This window comes from Maniola hyperantus, chromosome Z (assembly GCF_902806685.2).
Source record: "Maniola hyperantus chromosome Z, iAphHyp1.2, whole genome shotgun sequence".
In the NCBI taxonomy this organism is placed as follows: Eukaryota; Metazoa; Arthropoda; class Insecta; order Lepidoptera; family Nymphalidae; genus Maniola; species Maniola hyperantus.
In genome coordinates this window covers 11,042,800-11,063,292 of record NC_048564.1, presented here as the reverse complement: position 1 = coordinate 11,063,292, position 20,493 = coordinate 11,042,800, and the positions used below count along the sequence as shown (strand labels likewise).

The 20,493-nt window shown below is 38.9% G+C and overlaps 1 protein-coding gene across 3 annotated transcripts in view; it reads right to left on the bottom strand.

The window, feature by feature from the left end:
- Positions 1 to 932: 932 nt before the first annotated feature.
- The window catches only part of LOC117995317 (facilitated trehalose transporter Tret1-like), a 38,209-nt gene continuing 18,648 nt past the window's right edge, over positions 933 to 20,493 (bottom strand). For 2 of the 3 annotated variants that reach the window (XM_069509143.1, XM_034983319.2), the window contains exons 2-14: positions 16,694 to 16,817; positions 14,095 to 14,199; positions 11,839 to 12,041; positions 9,422 to 9,577; positions 7,950 to 8,033; positions 7,075 to 7,162; positions 6,515 to 6,648; positions 5,790 to 5,999; positions 5,194 to 5,265; positions 4,005 to 4,103; positions 3,083 to 3,228; positions 1,897 to 2,017; positions 933 to 1,364 (exon numbers count right to left, since the gene is read on the bottom strand). In XM_069509143.1, coding sequence (XP_069365244.1) covers positions 1,278 to 1,364; positions 1,897 to 2,017; positions 3,083 to 3,228; positions 4,005 to 4,103; positions 5,194 to 5,265; positions 5,790 to 5,999; positions 6,515 to 6,648; positions 7,075 to 7,162; positions 7,950 to 8,033; positions 9,422 to 9,577; positions 11,839 to 12,041; positions 14,095 to 14,199; positions 16,694 to 16,817 — 1,629 coding nt within the window. In that variant the 3' untranslated portion in view covers positions 933 to 1,277. Of the gene's footprint in view, positions 1,365 to 1,896; positions 2,018 to 3,082; positions 3,229 to 4,004; positions 4,104 to 5,193; positions 5,266 to 5,789; positions 6,000 to 6,514; positions 6,649 to 7,074; positions 7,163 to 7,949; positions 8,034 to 9,421; positions 9,578 to 11,838; positions 12,042 to 14,094; positions 14,200 to 16,693; positions 16,818 to 16,902; positions 17,414 to 20,493 lie in introns of those variants that run through there. The other variant, XM_069509142.1, reaches the window with a different exon arrangement.

Genomic DNA, 20,493 nt, shown 5'->3' with positions numbered 1-20,493 from the left:
TTATTATTTAAAGCTTAGTGTCAATTTTTATACCTGTAACTTCAAAAACATAGGACTGTCATATAACCTTTCAACCCACATTTACCCATGCGCGGATTCACCGTCGTGGGCACGATGGGCATGCTTAATGCCCATAACCCTAATTCTAAAATGCCACTGGCCCACAGACCAAGAGGCCCTACGACTCTCGAGGGCCGGGGGCCGAAAGAAAAATTTATGCTCGTTTTATCAAATTGCGAATATCTAGATTTGATTTCGGGGGTCGCCATAAAGAAAACAATTCCTTCCATTCCATCGTAAATAAGAAAAATACCTATAGTACGCGACAGATCGAGATGGCAATCAGGGTATGAGGCGGGGAACGCTTGCTATACCGCACCGTGTTAGCGCGGGGGTGTGCGGGTGTGCGGGGCGTTCCCACCCCGATTGCGATCTCGACCTGTCGCGTACTATAGGTGAATCTGATAGAACCTACACCAGCACTCTTTACTTATGTATTACTTAAATTAATATTGCATGCACCTCGCATTTTTCTTTTTAACAGCCGCACTCAGAGTCGCTTAATCGTTACTTAAGTTTAGTTAAAACGAGACAGAGCTATATCTCGTCTGTCTCGTTTTAACTCAATCTTAAGTGACGATTAGCGACTCTGAGTACGGGTGTATGTCTTGTATGTATTCTGTCAATTTACCTAACTAATTAAAGATTTTTTTGACAGGCATTCAGCTAGGCTTTAAGCTTACAGGACTTTTAGCCTCTTTGAGCTTGTTTAATTAAGAGATTTAAGTGCAGTCGAGACACTTTTGGTCTATAGGTGAAGCAGCGGTAAGGATCTTTCTTTGGGGAGATTACGTCTCACTGTCGCACTCCCCGCTGAAATCGGTCACGGTCTAAAATAAGCTGATATCATGAATATTAATAAAAGAAACATAGCTATAATAAAATTTTATTTCCTCTTAGTCCTAAATTCTGACAATAATGTTAGTGCGTTAATTAAATTAAATAATTTGATAATTTTTCTAATAGGAAGCGGTCCATTTTAGTCACATTCTGTTTATAGGTATGTCACCTCCAATATCCTAAGTATTTAAAAAAGACTAGTAGCAGAATTACTTTGTACGTCCTGCTTGTTTCGCCAGTATGTAACATAATATTATGTGTAACTCATCAATATCGTCTAGTTCCTGCATGTAGGAGATCTTATAAAAAAGAACTTTCTTTATTTTCTTGAATCCTTTAGAGCGATTTGGAAGGATCCAAAATCAGAAATTGTACTTCTATAAGTCAGTGTTATCCCGTTCAAACGTTGGATTTGTTGTGCCTTTCAAATCTCTCAATCGAGATATTTCAATGGGTTTATTTTTCTGAAACAGACAATTTTGTGGTTAAAATTATTAAAAGTATTGGTTAAAGTACCTACTGGTTTGATTTCACATTAAATCTGTCGAATCGATTTACTTATTGGGGTCTAGAAATTGAACCTACTCTACTTATGATTCAACCAAATTGACTCTTACTATAGAAGCGCATTCCAGTGAGGTGCGCAGATATTTCCGACAGGTTGTACCTACAGCATTGAAAAAAGTAAGTATGGGTAGGTAAATATAGTACGCACCAGGGTCGGGACTCGAGATGGCAATCGGGATGGGGACGCCCCGCACTCCCACACCCTACACTAGCCCGGTGTAGTCGAGCACGGCGGGTGACGTGCTCGGCGTCCCCCCGCCTTATTCCCCGATTGACATCTCGACTTGTCGTTACAAAGATTTTTTAATTTTAGTATTGTTATGTAATTAAAATGGCCAAAGCTCAATCGAAAGTAAAACTTAATAATTAAGTATTATTATGACAGATTCTTTAGTCAACGTATACTTAATTTAATTTATTTTTTCATACCTTTGAGCGATATACTCCATTGGTCAGGTGTTTAACGCCAGTGAAATGATTTTCAATGTCGTTTAGTTTTTTGCCTTCCGTTTCGGGTAATATGAAATATAAGACTATACACCCCGTCAAACTGTAAAATAAAAAATAAATGTAATTTTTAGGGTTTCGTACCTCAAAAGGAAAAAAGGAATCCTTATAGGATCACTTTGTAGTCGGTCTGTCTGTCTGTCGTGTCTGTCAAGAAAACCTATAGCTTCCTGTTGAATCATGAAAGACAAGTACTTAGGTAGATTTTAAAGCAAGAGTAAAGGGGAATATCCGAAACCCGTCAATTTGTGGTTACTACGCAAAAAACATTAAAAAGTGTTCACGAAAAAAATAATTTACTAAATCACATACAGATGGTAGAATCCATCATTAACTTGCAGCGTTCTACATATCTGTATACCTTGTGCGATGGTACGGAACCCTTCGTGTGCGAGTCCGACTCGCACTTGACCGGTTTTTAATTCTAAAAGTTAAAGACAATCTTTTTTCTCTTTCTACGCAGTTTACACCACTAAATTTTTTATTAGGTTTATCTACCATAAAATATACTATGCTTAGTCAGAATTCGAATCTTGTAACACGAGTAAATTCAGCTGAAATAATTTAAATGGTGTGTAGTAAAATATTCATAAAAAAAGAGTAAAAATTGTTTTGAAAAAATATGCTTGCGAATGCAACTACAGTGAATTTTATATAGGTACGGGTCGAAAACATAACATTTTCTTGAAGTCGTTTCATCATGATCATTACCCATCGTCGGCTCACTACAGAGCACGGGTCTCCTCTCAGAGTGAGAAGGGTTTTGGCCATAGTCTACCACGCTTGCCGAGTGTGGATTGGCAGACCTAACACACATTTAAAAACATTATGGAGAACTCTCAGGCAAGCAGGTTTCCTCACGATGTTTTCCTTCACCGTTAAAGCAAGTGACTTCACTCTGGGCTGGTTTCCGCACTAAAACATTTCCGTCTGTTGTGCGTAAAAAGCAAGTGATATTTAATTACCTAATATGCACATAACTTTGAAAAAAGTACGTGCCCGGGATCGAACCCCCGACCTCCGATTAGGAAGCGGACGTCCTAACCACTAGGCTATCACAGCGTAGAAAACAAAAAGTACTCAGAAAAGAAGAAGAATGTCAAAGTACCAAATAAAGCCGTAAGAGCCGTATGTGCCCCAAATGGACAGCTTATCCACCATGGTGATGTACATTTTGTTTGTGAGAAATCCAAACACATAACCGACAGCGCTTGACAGGCCTGCTGCACCCGATCTAGTTTTTGCGCTAAATACCTGCAAATAAAAAAAATTAGAAAGTGTTTAGATCGCCAAAATTGGGTATTTGACTACATCAAAAATAAATTATTTTTCAGTGATTATTAAATAGAGGGTCTTCCAAAATACGTAAAGTCCACGTCCTTTGTTGGTTTTAAGTGTAATAAGTAATAACCATTTTAAATTATCAATTAAACTAAAAAAAGCGCGTCAAATGATTGTGAGTCACACCACACCGGTATTTTATAGAATCTCGCATACTAAGCGCGCGTTTTGACGTTTCATAAAAAGTTACTGATTTGACTTGTTGTCAAATACCGTATTAGTAAAAACCATGTAAAAACGTAAAAACCCACGAAAAACCATACAGCTTCAAGTCGTATCCAAAGGGTAATAAACGGTTTATTACGATGTTCTAGCTCGGAAAAGAACATTGACTTATATGTATATTACTACGTATGGACAGGGTTATTGAACAAACAAAATGCCACCGACTCATTGATGCGTAAATGTTAATTATGCACCAATGCAACCTCAGTGACGTCTGGATTTCAAACGAGTCGTTCATTAGTATCTAAGAGGTGGCGCTGATTTATTTGCTTTCTAAACCGTGAAAAACTTTGTTCGCTTGACCATATATTGTCATTTATATCGATGGAAAAGAAATATTTCTTACACCCAAAAACCACCCAAAATATGATGTTCATTATTAGGTACGGAACCGTAAAAGAGTGAGGCCGCACTCGCACTTGACTGGTTTTTTTTAAACCAAAAGAAAGAGATTCAACACTTGCCTCTCCAATAAGAATCCATGGTAGAAGTCGTATACCAGTGTGTGTAACTAAAGCAAGCAGCATCAATAATGTCGTGGGAATCCATGAATAGGGATTGTCCTGAAAGTGAAATATCGGTTTTTTTTACCTACTTATTTTATTTTATACTACCTACATTTTTGTTCTGTTTGCCGTGGCGACTCTGGGGCCATGGAGTCTTGGTGCTATAAAAAATTAACGAGACATTTCACCGCGATTAATAACCTCATCTGGTGACAGAAGGGCTGGCTCATTTTTTGCGCAACGGATCAGCCTGGCTGTCCAGCGCGGAAATACAGCCAGTATTCTTGGCACCATTCCACGCGTATATATTGTAATAAGATAGGATTAGGCTAGCTTTAAGTTTTACTGTAATACAAGCTGATGCCCACGAATTTGTACGCGTGGATTTAGTTTTTTAAAATCAAGGGGTAATTCTTTAATTTTTCGGGATAAAAAGTAGCCTATATGTTACCTTACATGTGTTCAACTATATCCATGCAAAAAAACACGTCGATCCGTTGTTTCGTTGTAACGTGATTGAATTACAAACCAACAAACCAATAAACCAACAAACCAACAAACAAACACACTTCCGCATTTATAATAAGGGTACTGATTTTCATTATCTATAGCTGTTATAGGAAATCGTATGAATCTTCTTTATAGTCGTATTCCTCATTGCTGAGGGTCGTGACCCCTTTACATTAATTCTATAATGGTAGGAATTCTCTTGGGATAGTAATGCGTTGGGGTCTCAGATCTTTCCGTATACAACTCGACTAAGAGAACGACGATTTCGACTAGGTTAATATACAGTTACATATTATCAGATGTAAGTGATAACAACTGGGATCGACGACTTACCGTGCTCTACGAGGCACGGAGGAAACGAAAAGGCCAAAGTCAGTCACCCATCCAGTTACCGACTTGGATCAACGATGCTTAACAATCGCAATCGTTTGATATGCGTTGTCATAACTAGGCCACACGTTCCAAGTCGTATATTCAGCGTCAAAATGGCAAAAATCAAGTAGCTTCCAAAATAGGTACATAATCGCAGATCCAGTGTACTTGTACCTATTGATAGAGGTCAGTGTTTAAATCATCGCATAACCCGAGAGCTTGAAGACTACTTTTAGATTAGAAAGAGAAACATTAACGAACTTACAAAACTATTACTGTTGAATCCGATAGTTGTGTTGTGTACGTTGCCCGAAGCAGTTTTGTTTAAAACATCGTGCTGTAAACAGAAGCATTGTTAAATATCCCGAACGTGAATTAAAAGACTCTAGACCATTTACGCACGGTCGACTAATCGCCCGGCAACTCAGTCGCCGTGCATGCATATGCTCACGTATTGCGGCAACTTCGTGCGCATAGACTCACTCGGTCTTCCATATAAATTACAGATTCTAACGGTCGTCGTCGACTAAGTTTCCAGGCGACTAGTCGACCGTGCGTAAAGGCTCTTATAGTCAACTTTCTTATAAAATCATTTCATAGTTCTTTACAGACACGCGTCCGCGGGGCTAGGACTTTGGTAAACCTTTCTTTCCGAGCTCTGATTTTTCTGACACTATGCAATCCTTGGGCGACCTGTATAGTCGAAATAAGCCTCTCGTAGGAATTCACACACACCACGGTCTTACGCCGCTTTCAACCCGGGTGTCTTTAAAACAAGTGTAAATAAATGTCTTCTAGACAAACGCCCTCATCCCAATCGATAGATACCCCAATCATCACTTGTATTAAAAAAATACTTACCGTTTTAAAGTACCCATCGTAACCAGCGACCAGAATACAACACACTCCAGCAGCAGCAGTAGAGAAAAAGGTTAACGGCCTCTTCCCTGTATAATGGACAAGTACAACACAAACACACGACCCTACTATCTGCAAAATGCCTAGAATCAGCGTTGCATAGTACTTGTCAATTGGCGCTTCTAGCATTTGGAAGATTGAAACTGCATACGTCTGGAACAATTGCAAAGATCATTGGGTTATACTTACAAAAAATCATCTTCTTCTCCGTAACATGTTGCCGGCAGAAAACAGATTCGAACTCTGAGATTTGAAGATCAAAAATGGACGGCATAGAGCCACTACTAAAATGCTAGAAACGTTCGTTCCATACTAAAATGGTAGAAAAGAAACCCTTATAGCGCGACCGTGAGGAAATCTGCATGGCTGAGAGTAATGTTCTTAAAGGTGTGTGAAGTCTACCGATCCGATTGGCCAGTTTGGTGGCCTATGGCCTAAATTATCTTCGCATTCTGAGAGCACACCCGTGCTATGCAGTGTGCCAGCGATGAGTTGAAATGACGATGATAATGACGATGAAACGACAACGTATTTTAAGTTTAAAAAAATCAGTTTGAATAACTTTACATACAACTTACATAGAAATGTAATTAATTTAAGATCATTTTGGTGTTTTATGTAAAAATCGCTGGCGAACCTTATGAATGAAAAATAAATGAAAAATGGACCTGCAAAGTGGTCATTCCGCTGAAGTGGCCAACAAAGAAGGTGTAGGAGACCAGGAAAAAAGGCAACAAAAAACTTCTATCCAGGTACAGTGACATCTTTTCCGATAATGTTTCTTCTTGATCGCCGGTTTGGGCTAAAAAATAAAAACAACTATTCACGTAGTCCGTGACAAGTTGAGATGGCAATGCGGGTGTGAGGCAAGAGGACGCCCCGCACACCCACACGTCACCCGCGGTGTCGCCCGCACCGGTTTGGCGCTGGGTTTAAATAAGCACTGATTGACTTTACTGTCTTTGATAATTATTATTTTAGGCAGTAGTTTATGCCAAACCACACTAAAACTCTAAACTCACTACGTAATACATCAGGCCCGCGGATAGGTACACCTGTAAGCTTTACTCACACAATAAGCTCATATTAACTTACGACTTAAATAATTAACTAAAGTAAACAGTAAACACTTTTATTATAAGTACATTTACTTTAGTAAATTTGCAGTCAACTAATTAATTACGTGAGTAATCTTTACAGGTGTAATCGCGTCCTTAGTAGATGGTACCTTGTTTTCGTTTGAACAATGCTTGTATGTCTTTTAGTTCTCCTTCAACAGCTTCGGGATTTGTCCAACCACGTAACCACTGTAGGCTCTACAAATAAGCAAAGAACACAATAAGTATATAATTTTTATACAAATCTATATATATCCATATATATATAAGGAAAATCTGACTGAAACCACAAAAAAAATACAAAATGCCTATTTTTCTATAAAATTCGTAAACGTATGTAACTAAATGACACTATCCAAATAAAGCCCATTTAATTAATAATTTATTATCTTTTTGCTTGTTAGTATTCAAATATAAATTATACCAAAATTATACAAATTATTAGCTAGGTACTTTAAATGCTTAAAAACATAATTAACTTTATGTTACATTGTTATAGCATATGAAATAATCACCAAAAATAATTCATAGATGTAATTCATACCTACTTATTATCTATATTTTATTACGAAGTCGCGGGCATAAGCTACATTAAATATATAAAAGGAAAAGTTGAATGACTGACTGACTGACTGATCTATCAACGCACACCTGCAACTACTGAACGGATCGGGCTGAAACTCGGCATACAGATAACTATTATGACGTAGACATCCACTAAAAAAGGATTCTTGAAACTACAACCCCTAAAGGGTTAAATATAGTTATCGTCATCATGATCAACCCATCGCCGGCTCACTGCAGAGCACAGCTCTCCTCTCAGAGTTCTCCTTCCCGGTTTGGCCATAGTCTATTACGCTGGCCAAGTGCGGATTGGTAGACTTCACACACCTTTGAGAACATTATGGAGAACTCTCACGCGTGCAGATTTCCTCACGATGTTTTCCTTCACCGGTAAAGCAAGGAATATTTAATTAAACTGCACCTTTCTTGCATCTTCTATCCTTTTTCTGGATACCAGCCAGTGAGGTGATTCAGGGACAAAGAAGAGTGCAAGGACGGCTAATACCTGTAATTAACGGAATAATTATTGATGAAATAAAAACGGTCGATAAAAATATTACGTATAGAAAGAAGGAAAAATGATTAATTTTGCTTCAAGTAATGTACAGCTACTAGAGAGAGAGCCACTGCGTGCCAGACCTTCGTAGTTTTATAAAAGCTGAAAGTTGCTGCGTATTGTCCCCAACACTGGGAGGAACGTTTGTTTGTATGTTTGTTTGTATCATGGTGGCTTTGGGAGATAATAGGTAATAAAGTAATAAATAAACTCTAAATAAATATTTTACACTTTAAGTTAGAGTTAAACTTGAACTGAACTTGAAATAAGGCACTTTCTAGAGTTAATATCTGTATCTAGTTTTCCAGATTTCTGTAAAAATATGTAGTTTTGAAGTTACATGCCCGTCCGTATTTTCGTTATTCTTTATTAAGTACACATTTTTACGGAAATCTGTAGGTCGATTTCGTAATACCTGCATCAATCATTATAACAATCTCAATTGTTGTAATTAGCTGAATTTGTGCGATTCTTGGTGCAACAATGCATTGTGGCCAATAGTGAGCGAACATCTTCTCGTACCAATCAGAGGTGATTGCAATCCCGACATTGCATATGTATGTATATATGTATATTCTTTATTGCACCACAAAACACAAATGACAGATTACAAAAAAGAAATCTTAAAAAGTAGGTATGTAGGTAACTAGGTAGGTACAAAAAGGCAGTCTTATCGCTAAATAGCGATCTCTTCCAGGCAACCTTAACGCTAAGGAGAAAACGAACATTATGGACAGTGGGTGGTGGATATCATTCTATACCACAATCGCTGGTGAACTACAGATACAGATATTAGGTTCTAGAACGTGTATACCTATACAAAATTTCATTGAGTTTTTATTTACTTCGAAATTATTATTTTTAATGAAAATATTACAATAAAACTTAAAGATAGCCTTATCTAATTACTATACAAATCATCCCCGCGTGGAATGGTACCAAGAATGCTGGCTGCATTTCCGCGCTGGACAGCCAGGCTGATCCGTTGCGCAAAAAATGAGCCAGCCCTTCTGTCACCAGATGAGGCTATTAATCGCGGTGAAATGTCTCGTAATTTTTTTTAGCATACTTGCGCCGCTTGCTGTTTTCAGCTGTTTCTGCTGCGGCTCCCGGTCTTGATGCTGTCTCCCTTATATGACACGGGGCCAATGTGTCGACGCAAGTTGCGTCCCACATTAGCGCCCGTCCCCGTTCCCAGGGAACCAGCGTCAATCCATCATTGAGTTTGATTGATTAATATTCAAATGAGAACCAAGCTACATTTGTATGGATAGTGCTGGCGAGCACGCTAGCGAAACTTTTTCAAGAGATTTTGCTCCACCGAATAAACTTCTTACCGTGAATATAATATTAACGAGTGCCACAGTCCGCCAATACATAAACAGACCGAAGAGAAACTGCATGAAGACTCCAATGATGATGCACATAGAGCTGGTAGCAGCCAGCGCGCCGCGGAGGTGTGGCTGCGTTATCTCTGCCACGTATGTCAGCACCTGTCATAGTTTCATACAGTAAGTCAGCAGTAGGTATATAAAACACTTGAGAAGTTGGCGAAAACACTAGCCAGATGTGTATCTCGCTCTGTCTGCATCGTATTTCTCGTTGCTGAAGCTCGTAACCCCTTTCCATTAATCACATGATGGGAGGAGTATAAGTAACTGTGTATGAGGTCCATAGCTGTTAACGATAGGTACATATAAAGGTATAATTCCGAACCACGCTGCACGCAGCAGCGCTGCCGCAACAGTGCTGTCACCAGCTGTCACAGTCCTGTCGCGGTACTACTGGCCCCCATACAATCTCTATAAGCTTATATGACATTACATTCCGAGTAATGTAGCAGAACATTGCCTAGCTCGGAATGTAATGTCATTATAAGCTTATATTAGTGATTGTATGGGGACCAGTAGTACCGCGACAGGACTATGACAGCTGGTGACAGCACTGTTGCGGCAGCGCTGCTGCGTGCAGCGTGGTTCGGAATCATGCCTTTAATTGTTTTTGTGCTGTAACCCGTACGTCACCCGCGCTATCCCGCAACGGGTTAGCGCGGGCGCTGTGCGTGTGCGAGGGGTGTCCACACCCCGATTGCCATGTCAACTTGTCGTAAACTATAGATACCTACGAATTGAGATAATGTTCATGTACTTACATACATTGTATTGACAGACAAATGGTTGTCTATCTAGCTTAAGTGATATGCAAAATTGTAACATCTACTTATCTAATTCACTTTTGTCTGAATAAGATATCTTTGTATGCAAACGGGTAGGTGCATAGCTTATCTAAACAGAAGCGTAGGTAGTTTGTATAAGTCAGACACGTATAATACGCGACAGGTCAAGATGGCAATCGGGGTGTGAGGCGGGGGGCCGCCCCCACACGCCCGAACGTCACCCGCGCTATCCATCATCGGGTTAGCGAGACTTCGTGCGGGACGTCCCCGCCCCGATTGCCATCTCGATTCGTCAAGTACTACACTTCAAGCACAAATCTGAACAAAGTAGAATAGAACAAGATTTAGTATAGGTATAGTCCGTGCCAGTTAAAAAGTCTTTCTCAAAGTTAATCGCAAGAAGAGTCGCAATAGCATTTAGCGACAGTGGGGCGCGCGACACGAGGCAGTGAAACACCAGTTCGCCATCTGCATCAGTGTGAGTGCTACATCCGTACGTACTCAGTACACGAGCGCGTGGAACAATACAGCCTGCGTGAGCTCGCACTCGCATCGTAGGTCAGAGGCGACTAAACTATACCTATCTACGCAGGAGTGTATTTTAGTTACCATCTACCTGGCTCGGAAAGCTTTTTTGTCGGTCAAAATCTGCATGGAAATTCCATGCAAAAGTCATTTGAAATTCGAACGTAACATGTCTATGGATGGCATACTAACTTTGTTACTTTCTAAAGTAGAGGACCGGTATATGTTGATTGATGGTAGAGAGGACTGCTATGGATGATTGTATACAGAAAAACGAAGACAGGTGATAGTACTGATAAGACACCACAAAAAACGATACTTATTTGCAATCCTGTGTCTTTTAAAAGTTCCCAATTTATTGCAAATAAAACACATGACTGGCGCTAGAGTTCAACGAACGTTGCGTAGATAGATGCCGCGGGGTCAATACCTTGCGACTCATGCGAGATTGATCCCGATCAATGCATGCTATTGCGGGTTTGAAAAATACTAAATCCCTAAAACTACAAGTATACGACACATTAGGTAAGGTAAAGTTTATTATTATTAGATTGTGTATAGATACTATAATAGTACCGTAGCGCTAAGTATTTTCGCTACTTAGTGTTCGAATTACACCCAGTATATTGGACTGAGAGCCAGCGCGTGCCAAACCTTTGCTTTTTTATAAAAGCTGAAAGTTTCTCTGCGGATTGTCCCCAACACTGGGAGGAACGTTTTTTTTGGATGTTTGTTTGGATCATGGTGGCTTTGGGAGATAACAGGTAATAAAGGTGTAAAAAAAATTACGTCAAAGTATGACTATTATACTAAATGTCTGGCAATGCATGACGTGATTTCTAATACTATTCTGAAGAAAATATTTAAAAAAATTAGGCCTTGACTTAAGATTTTTTACACCTTTATTACCTGTTATCTCCCAAAGACACCATGATCCAAACAAACGTTCCTCCAAGCGCTGGGGACAAAGATAATTTCAGCTTTTATAAAATAACAAAGGTTGCGCACGCGCTGGCTCTCTGTCTTTATGGTAACTTAGACGAACTTACTTACTGGTGCCTCAAGCAATCCTCCCGCTAATCCTGTGAGGCACAGTGCGCCGTAAAGATGTCCCACGCTGGCCGAGTAGGAGAACATCAGCCAGGCGATGAAGAATGGCACATTTACCATCTGCATAGCCCGTCGGCGGCCCACTGGTGTCGTGACCACGCCGGACAGAGCGCAGCCGATTGGAACAACGATCAAATTTATTGAACCTGTAAACAAATTTGACCTTTTGGTAGTGTTATACAGTGGACTGTAAAAGCTGTGGTAGCCTAGTGGTTAGGACGTCCGCCTTCTAATCGGAGGTCGAGGGTTCGATCCCGGGCACGCACCTCTAACTTTTCGGAGTAATGTGCGTTTTAACTAATTAAATATCACTTGCTTTAACGGTGAAGGAAAACATCGTGAGGAAACCTGCATACCTGAGAGTTCTTCATGTTCTCAAAGGTGTGTGAAGTCTACCAATCCGCATAATATATGGCCAGCGTGGTAGACTATGACCAAAACCCTTCTCACTCTGAGAGGAGACCCGTTCTTTGTAGTGAGCCGGTGATAGGTTGATCATGATGATGATACAGTGGACTAAGCGCGTGCCAGACCTTTGTTAAAGAAGCTGAAAGTTTCTCTGCGTATAGTCCCCAACACTGGGAGGAACGTTTGTTTGGATCATGGTGGTTTTGGGAGGTAACAGGTAATAAAGGTGTAAAAAATCTTACGTCAAAGTATAAAGTAAATTTTTGTATAAATGCGAAAGTGTGTTGGTTTGTCCTTCAATCGCGCCGCTAGGGGCGAATATTTTAGATATATTTACAAATCTGAAGACTGACTAGTTTCTATCCCCAAAAAATCAAAGAGTTCCCACGGGATTATTAAAAACTTAGATCCATGCGGATAAAGTCGCAGACATCAGCTAAAGTAAACCTATATAAAACCTAAGCAAACCGATGAACAAAAAGTCAAAAATTATGTTATAGGTAAGCTGTGATAGCCTAGTGATTAGGACGTCCGCTTTCTAATCTGCTCGACGTATCGAGTTGTATCGAATTTGTCACAGACAGCTATCCCTAGCACAGAACAAAAAAGATTTTTTTATTCAAATAAACTTTTACAAGTGCTCACGCGCCATTTTTACTAGTCAACTGTGATGTCAAAAGTAGGTACGAATTTAGAAAATAAGGACTTTTGACATGACAGTTGACAAAGTTAAAAATATGGCGAGTAAAAACTCATTTTGTACGAACTGTACCACTGGTTCCGGATGCCGTTCCTACGGCAAGAAGAACCAGCAAGAAACTCGGTTTCTAATGATTAGTTTGGATTTGAAGAGAACACTTCCGAGGTGTACCTAACTTCAATTAACTTTTTTACTAAACAAGAACTAGGAAAGTACGGAGAAAAATAAATAAGGTCGAGGTTTTCAAGGTTGAATCTTGTGGTTAAAATCATTATGCTATTACTTTTTAACAGTAGGAGAAATAAATAGATACTTCATTAAATAAATGAGTACTCTGACCTTTGCTTTAGAATAGTGGTTGACTTTGAGGCTCACATTATCCTTTTTCAAAAATACATCCGTATATTTTGTAATATAAGGACGACCAATGTTACTGTGGTAGGTACCTATAGTCCGCGACAGGTTGAGATGGCGGTCGAGGTATGAGGCGGGGCGACACCCCGCACACCCGCACGTCACTCGCGCTCGCCTACACAGGGTTAGCGCGAGAGCTGTGCGGTTGTGCGGAGCGTTACCTCCACGATTGCCATCTCGACCTGTAGCTTACAATAAGTACTGTACCCAATAGGGCATAATTATGAGCATTTAAAACAAATATTTTTTAAAAACTGCAATTTAAAACTTGAGTAAGCAAAAAAATTATTTATGGATGATTTTAGACTTATTTTGTGGTTTATCAACGTTATAATAATAATTAAGTATATGAAATAGAGCTTCAAAATATCAACGAATGAATATGAAACATTTATTTATCGAGGTACATAACTGCTACGTATTACATAATAATATTATTGTAATCGTATTTCTTGTTGGGTAATTTTGCTGAACGCATTGCGCATTGGCAAACTTCATATACCTTTGAGAACTGTTAAGCTGCAGGTTTCCTCACGATGTTTTCCTTCATCGTTAAAGCAAGTGATATTTAATTACTTAAAACGCACATAACTACGAAAAGTTAGAGGTGCGTGCCCGGGATCGAACCCCCGACGTCCTAAGCTATTACAACTTAGAAACAGTTAGTAAGTACTTACTTATCCATGATATCTCCGAGGCCTTCAAATGTAATATTTCACCTTCTTTAGGACTCTGTACCGCGGGAATGAGAATCGTCGGGAAGCCCAGTGTCATTCCATAGCCTGAAAAATAAAAAAGGTTCTTAATTAATATGACAGTTTACTCCAGGGCTGCTTGAGGCATTCTGGCTTTAAAGCTCAAGTGGAGGAAGCGTCGGGGTAACCAACCCTTAAGGTACGCTTACATGGGCAATTGAAATTCCTCAAATCCAGGTTATACTAGGTATAATTATATACGTTACGCTGTCGTGAAGGACGGAATTGAACAATCGCCGAAGGACCTTAAGTGCCCGCCACATATTGGTATAAATCATCCCTAAAGGCGGATTCACACAGACCGGCGGCTGGACAAAGATGGACGGACAAAGACTGCAACTGAATGGCGAGGCCCAGTTGGCAAACGAAAGAGAGACGTCTTTAGAAAGTTGGGAAAATGAAATCAAAGAAACTGGAGGTATAAACTGGAGAAAAAAAGGCTCTAGACATGAAATACTTGCAAAAATCTGGAGGAAGCCTTTACTCGTTGAGAGGTCCTTAAAATAAAAATAAAAACAATGAACTGACATTCTAATTATTATTATTATATTTTAAGATTAATAAGAATTAAAATACATACACAACTCAATTAATTTGTATAACTGTGAATTTTAATTTTTTAATTTTAGTAAGTAGTAGGTATACTTAACCAAGCAAACTTCATAAAAATATTAATATGCATGTATATAAGCAACAGCAGTAGGTACATTTAGATCTCTCATTTTAATTTTGAGATAGGTACAACAGAATAAGCCACAGCATCAAATTCAAAATACTTCAGCAGATATGAACAGCAGCATCACGATCGAGAAGGCCGATAATGTTAACGATTGCAATTAAATTGCTGTAAAACATTAATGAATAATAATATTAATATTATATTCTACTTGGGATAATTCCCACATTAACAATTGTTATAATATGATAACCTTATGTTTTGCAAATCCGGTTAATTATTATAAGTAATTAACTAATTATAAATAACATACATATTTAGCGTTTTAAATTTGGTTTCTTAAAATTTTAATTTATTTTTTATCTCTATAAAATAATTATACCTATCTGTAACTCCATTTTTATTATTATTTTAAAGTGCATTGTTATAGGGAGGTAGCAATGATATTAGAAGAAAAGATCTAATATCATTGGGAGGTAGGTACTTAATAACCTACATTTGTATCTAAAATCCAAATTAAGTAATGAAATCCGAAGGTCATGATTCTAGAGACATAACAAATGTGTTAAATGTTGTGTAGGTATACAGATGTAATAATAAAATTATAAGTTACTAGGTTATGCCCGTGACTTCGTCCGCGTGGACTACACAAATTTCAATCCCCTATTTTACCCCTTTAGGGGTTGAATTTTGAAAAATCCTTTCTGAGGGGATGCCTACGTCATAAAAGCTATCTGCAATCTGCATGCCTTTCAGCCCGATCCGTCCAGTAGTTTGAGCTGTGCGTTGTTAGATCAGTCAGTCAGTCAGTCAGTCATTCACCTTTTCCTTTTATATATTTATAGTAGCTTATGCCCGCGACTTCGTAATAAAATATAGATAATAAGTAGGTATGAATACCATCTATGAATTATTTTTGGTGATTATTTCATATGCTATAACAATGTAACATAAGCATTTAAAGTACCTAGCTAATAATTTGCATAATTTTGGTAGTTTGTTTTATATTTGAATACTAACAAGCAAAAAGATAATAAATTATTAATTAAATGGGCTTTATTTGGATAGTGTCATTTAGTTATATACGTTTACAAATTTTATAGAAAAAAAAGGCATTTTGTATTTTTTTTTGTGTAACGCCTGAACAAAAACAGGCAATATTTTGGTGTTAGCCATTGATTTCAAAAATAAAAAATATATAATTGAACTACATAAAAAATAACAAAAAAAAAATGAGATATGTCTCGGTTCTGTCGGGTCTGGGGTTTTTTTCTATGGGGCGTGAGTCGTGACCCTTCTCCTTTATTTAAAAATTCGCCGAACCCCAAAAATGCGCCATAATACTATCCCGAGTAGTGTGGGTGGCCACATAGCCAGTTGATTTGCCGAATGCCGCACCACGAACTACCGTGAGACTTGCCCGAACTCGAATCGTATTTTGCTGATTCCCGATAAGTAGTGGAGCCGCAGACGTCATTTTTATTTATTCAAGTCTGTGATTCAAGTACTAGCTGATGCCCGCGACTCCGTACGCGTGGATTTAGGCTTTTTAAAATCCCGTGGGAACTCTTTGATTTCCCGGGATAAAAAGTATCCTATGTCACTCTCCAGGTCTTTAACTATACCCATGCAAAAAATCACGTCGATCCGTTGCTCCGTTGCATCGTGATTGAAGGACAAATCAACAAACCTATAAACCAACAAACAAACACACTTTCGCATTTATAATGAGAGTACTGATAAGGTACCGATTTTCCATCAATCAGGGGGCACAGGAGTGCCCCCGCCAAGACGAGTTTTTATTTTCTTAATCAATTTTTAATTTATTTTATTTTTGTTACTTACTTAACAGTAGTAAATTCTTTACGCTCACTGCCAGGAACTGCGGAAGTGCAGTTCGGAAGTCCTTCTGGTAACCGTAGTGATGCATTTGATCTGCCAATGGATTTTCTTTAACCGGTGACGCCATCTGTAATTAAAATATTCTTATTCCTTTTTATCTTCTGTATAAAAGGAAAAGGTGACTGACTGACTTTTTTTTTATTTATACTTACACAATTCTGTCAAGCTGTACAACAGTAGGTCGATTTCGTAAAACCTGCATCAATCATTACCTATTACAATCTCAATTGTTGTGATTGGCTGAATTTGTGCGATTCTTGATGCAACAATGCATTGTAGCCAATAGTAAGCGAGCATCAACTAATCAGAGGTGATTGCGATCGTATAGCTGTCATTCTACCGCAATCGAGCAGCAGTTTGTTGATAGGATATCGCTCTTATAACTACATAATATATTATTACTCAATAATACACCTTTTCATAAAAATATATCTACCTAATTAAAGAAAAATAAAATAAAATGAATATCATAAAACAAAAATCAATATTTGTGCCCGATAAATACAATACAATAAATATTACAAAATCATAATTATTTCAATGTTATACTTGAAATATCTCTCATTAGACAATTTCGTGCGTAAATTAATCCAGCATGTGAAAAACAACAAAATTGCAAAACTGATGACTTACAATCCAAATGTGTTACATTTGTTCTAAAATTGTGATCAGTTTCCAAAATAATAACGTAATTACCAAATTTTAATTTACGTTGTTAAAACATAATTCATCTCATTTCCTAGTATTTCTCGCCCATAAATCTTGATTGGAAGTTGGAATAGCATGCGCTCACTAGGTGCGATCATGGAGAGCCTATTCTCAAGCGCAAAGTTACGACTCAACGACGATGAAGCTCAAACCACCACCGCATGGGACCACCAACTTATGTGAACCTACGACTTGAGCTGCGATTTTACGCCTATATCCAAGTTGTTTCAATCAATCAAATGTTGCGCTAATGTTTAGCACAGTATACACCTCCTAGCTATTCTTGCTAAGGTAACACTTGTCTGCTTGTGTTGTTTCGGATTGACTATGCTGCGTAGGCCCTACTGGCCGCTACAGCGTCACCGGGGGGGTTGGCGAGCGCGAAGCTCCGCCTGCGGGTGAGCCCTAGGGCTCGAAGAAATAATTCGAGAGGTCGGGGGGCAACGTCCTCCTAAGGGCGCCTCCTGTGAGGCTCGGACCACGACTTAGAATGGCGTTGGGATGGGTGGAGTTGTTGGACTACTGATTAGACCGTACGCCCCCGAGGCAGTGGCGTGAGTCCACGTCCGGGTGACGTTAGAAATCGGGGACCTCGTCTTCGCCGACGAAGACGCTGTGGTAAGGTTGAATTGTGAAGCCCTACGAGATCCCGACGATCAAATCATGACCGACAATGCTCCCTGCATTGTCGGTCATGATTTGATCGTCGGGATCGTTAAGGACGTGCTTAGGGCGCCTTTTGTCAGGGGGGTCGTTTCGGTCGGGGGTGTATGTCGCTGCCTCAACTATGCAGGGTTGGGGCAATCATTTATTAATATTTATACTTAGTAGGTACTTAGTTAGGTACCCTATTAGAACGCTAACAGGAGCGGTTAAGGGTGTCGTGCTATAACCTCACTCGTTATGTTACCAACATTATTCATCATCATCAACCGATAGACGTCCACTGCTGGACATATGTCTCTTTGGATTGTTGTAGGGACCAACATTATTACTAGGTACCTATTAAACCAACCAATATTATTAGGTAAGTAAGTATTATACGTATGCGAGGGAACTTAGCGGCAGATGTCACGTAACATTTTAATAACGTAAGTACAGAAGTATTAAGTGAGTAGGTATAGTAAAACACAAAAATGTATACTGACTTGAAAAAAGGTATATACCTACTAGAGGTATAATAAACCACAAAATTTTGCAAGAGAAGTTAGCGGAAGATGTCAAGAACCATTTTAATAACGTAAGTACAGAAGTATTAAGTGAGTATAATAAAACGAAAAAATTATACTGACTTTAAAAGGTATAAACTAGAGGTACCTATGAAAAACCATAAAATTTTGCAAGAGAAGTTAGCGGAAGGTGTCAAGAACCATTTTAATAACGTAAGTACAGAAGTAAGTAAGTATAATGAAGCACAAAAAATTATACTGACTTTAAAAAGATTTAAACTAGAGGTAGGTATAATGAACCACAAAATTTTGCGCTGACTTTAAAAAGATTTAAACTAGACAATTATAACACTATTCTATGTTATTTTTGTAAGCGGTGTGCGCTAGTTTACGCTGAAGGTATCAACTTTGTATACTAAACAGAAACTCAGCTGATGCGTTTGCACAATCCCCTTCACCGCAACCTTTGTGAACATGTATTTAAGTCAATGTTTGCAAAATACCCTGATATGATGTTGATATATATTATTGCCTACTAAATGATGACATAAATAGCGCTGATAGCCTAAGGCTAAGACTTTTAGACGTTGGCCTCCTATTAGGGTGGTCGGGGGTTCGAACCTGGGCACGCACCTCTTAACTTTTCGGAGTTTTGTGCATTATAGAGACAAACGTGCAATTAAATATCACTTGCTTTAGCGGTAAAGGAAAACATCGCGAGGAAACCTGCATGTCTGTGAGTTCTCCGTAATGCTCTAAAGCTTTGCACTTGACTAGCGTCGTGGACTATGGCCAAACCTTTCTTATTCTGAGAGGAGCCGGCGATAGGTTGATCATGATGATGATGATGGTGTAATAATGACCGCGACTTCATCCGCGTGAATAGATTTTTTTTAAATCCTCTAAAAACTCTTTGATTTTCCGGGATAAAAAGTACTGCGTTCGCCTTTGTCCGTCTCGGGGATGCAAGCTATTCCTGTAGATACCAAATTTTGTCAAAATTGGTTAAATGGATGGATCGTAAAAAAATAAAATTCAAAACCTTATGGAAATCGGTGCTCATTTACTGTTAAGTGCCAATTACGGTTATCAATGCACTGTTTCGTTGCAAGCAATAAAATCGCTAAACACATTTGTTTCTTTAGATAAACAATAGGAAAAAAATTCTTTCTTTAATAAATAATTATAAAGTTCGTTTGCCCGAAATAAAGTCGGCACAATATTTAAAATATAAAGTACAGGTGACATCCCTAGACATTGAGCTCAACTCGTTGAGGATAAGCTACAATAGCCGATAGCACAAAGGCACAGAATTGTGTAATATTAGATACTACCACAGTTCACGACAGACAAAACTCTTGGCTTCACCTACACCACAGGCTGGCAGGCCTCAAACTGTAGGTTATGAAAAGACTAGGAAGACGACCAGCGACTGATTGAACCCAGCCTGTGAACCCGCGCGCTGGTAACCAACTCGAGTAGAGCGTAGGCCCGGCCGATTGACAGAGGCCTGACAAAGGTTACAGTAGAATAACTTTTGATAACAAGATGAGATGAGACCGGTTTGACCACAGATATGTCCAGATTTGCAACTAGCGTGGACCCCTCAGTCAGATTTTCAAGCCGATTTTCTTACTTGTGAAATGTCATTCCTTCTACACTTCACGTTGTTTGTCAAATAATCACGTACATATACATTTTGACAAACAAAAAAAAAGTGGCCACGGTGATAAGGACAAAGCATAATCATTTTGTCACGTTCTAACAAGAGCTAAAATGCATTTAGCTATCTCGCTCTAACAGTAAGTGTCACAATAGGGCTACTTCTAACAGTCCTTATTCTGAAGGTTTGACCGATGGGCGATG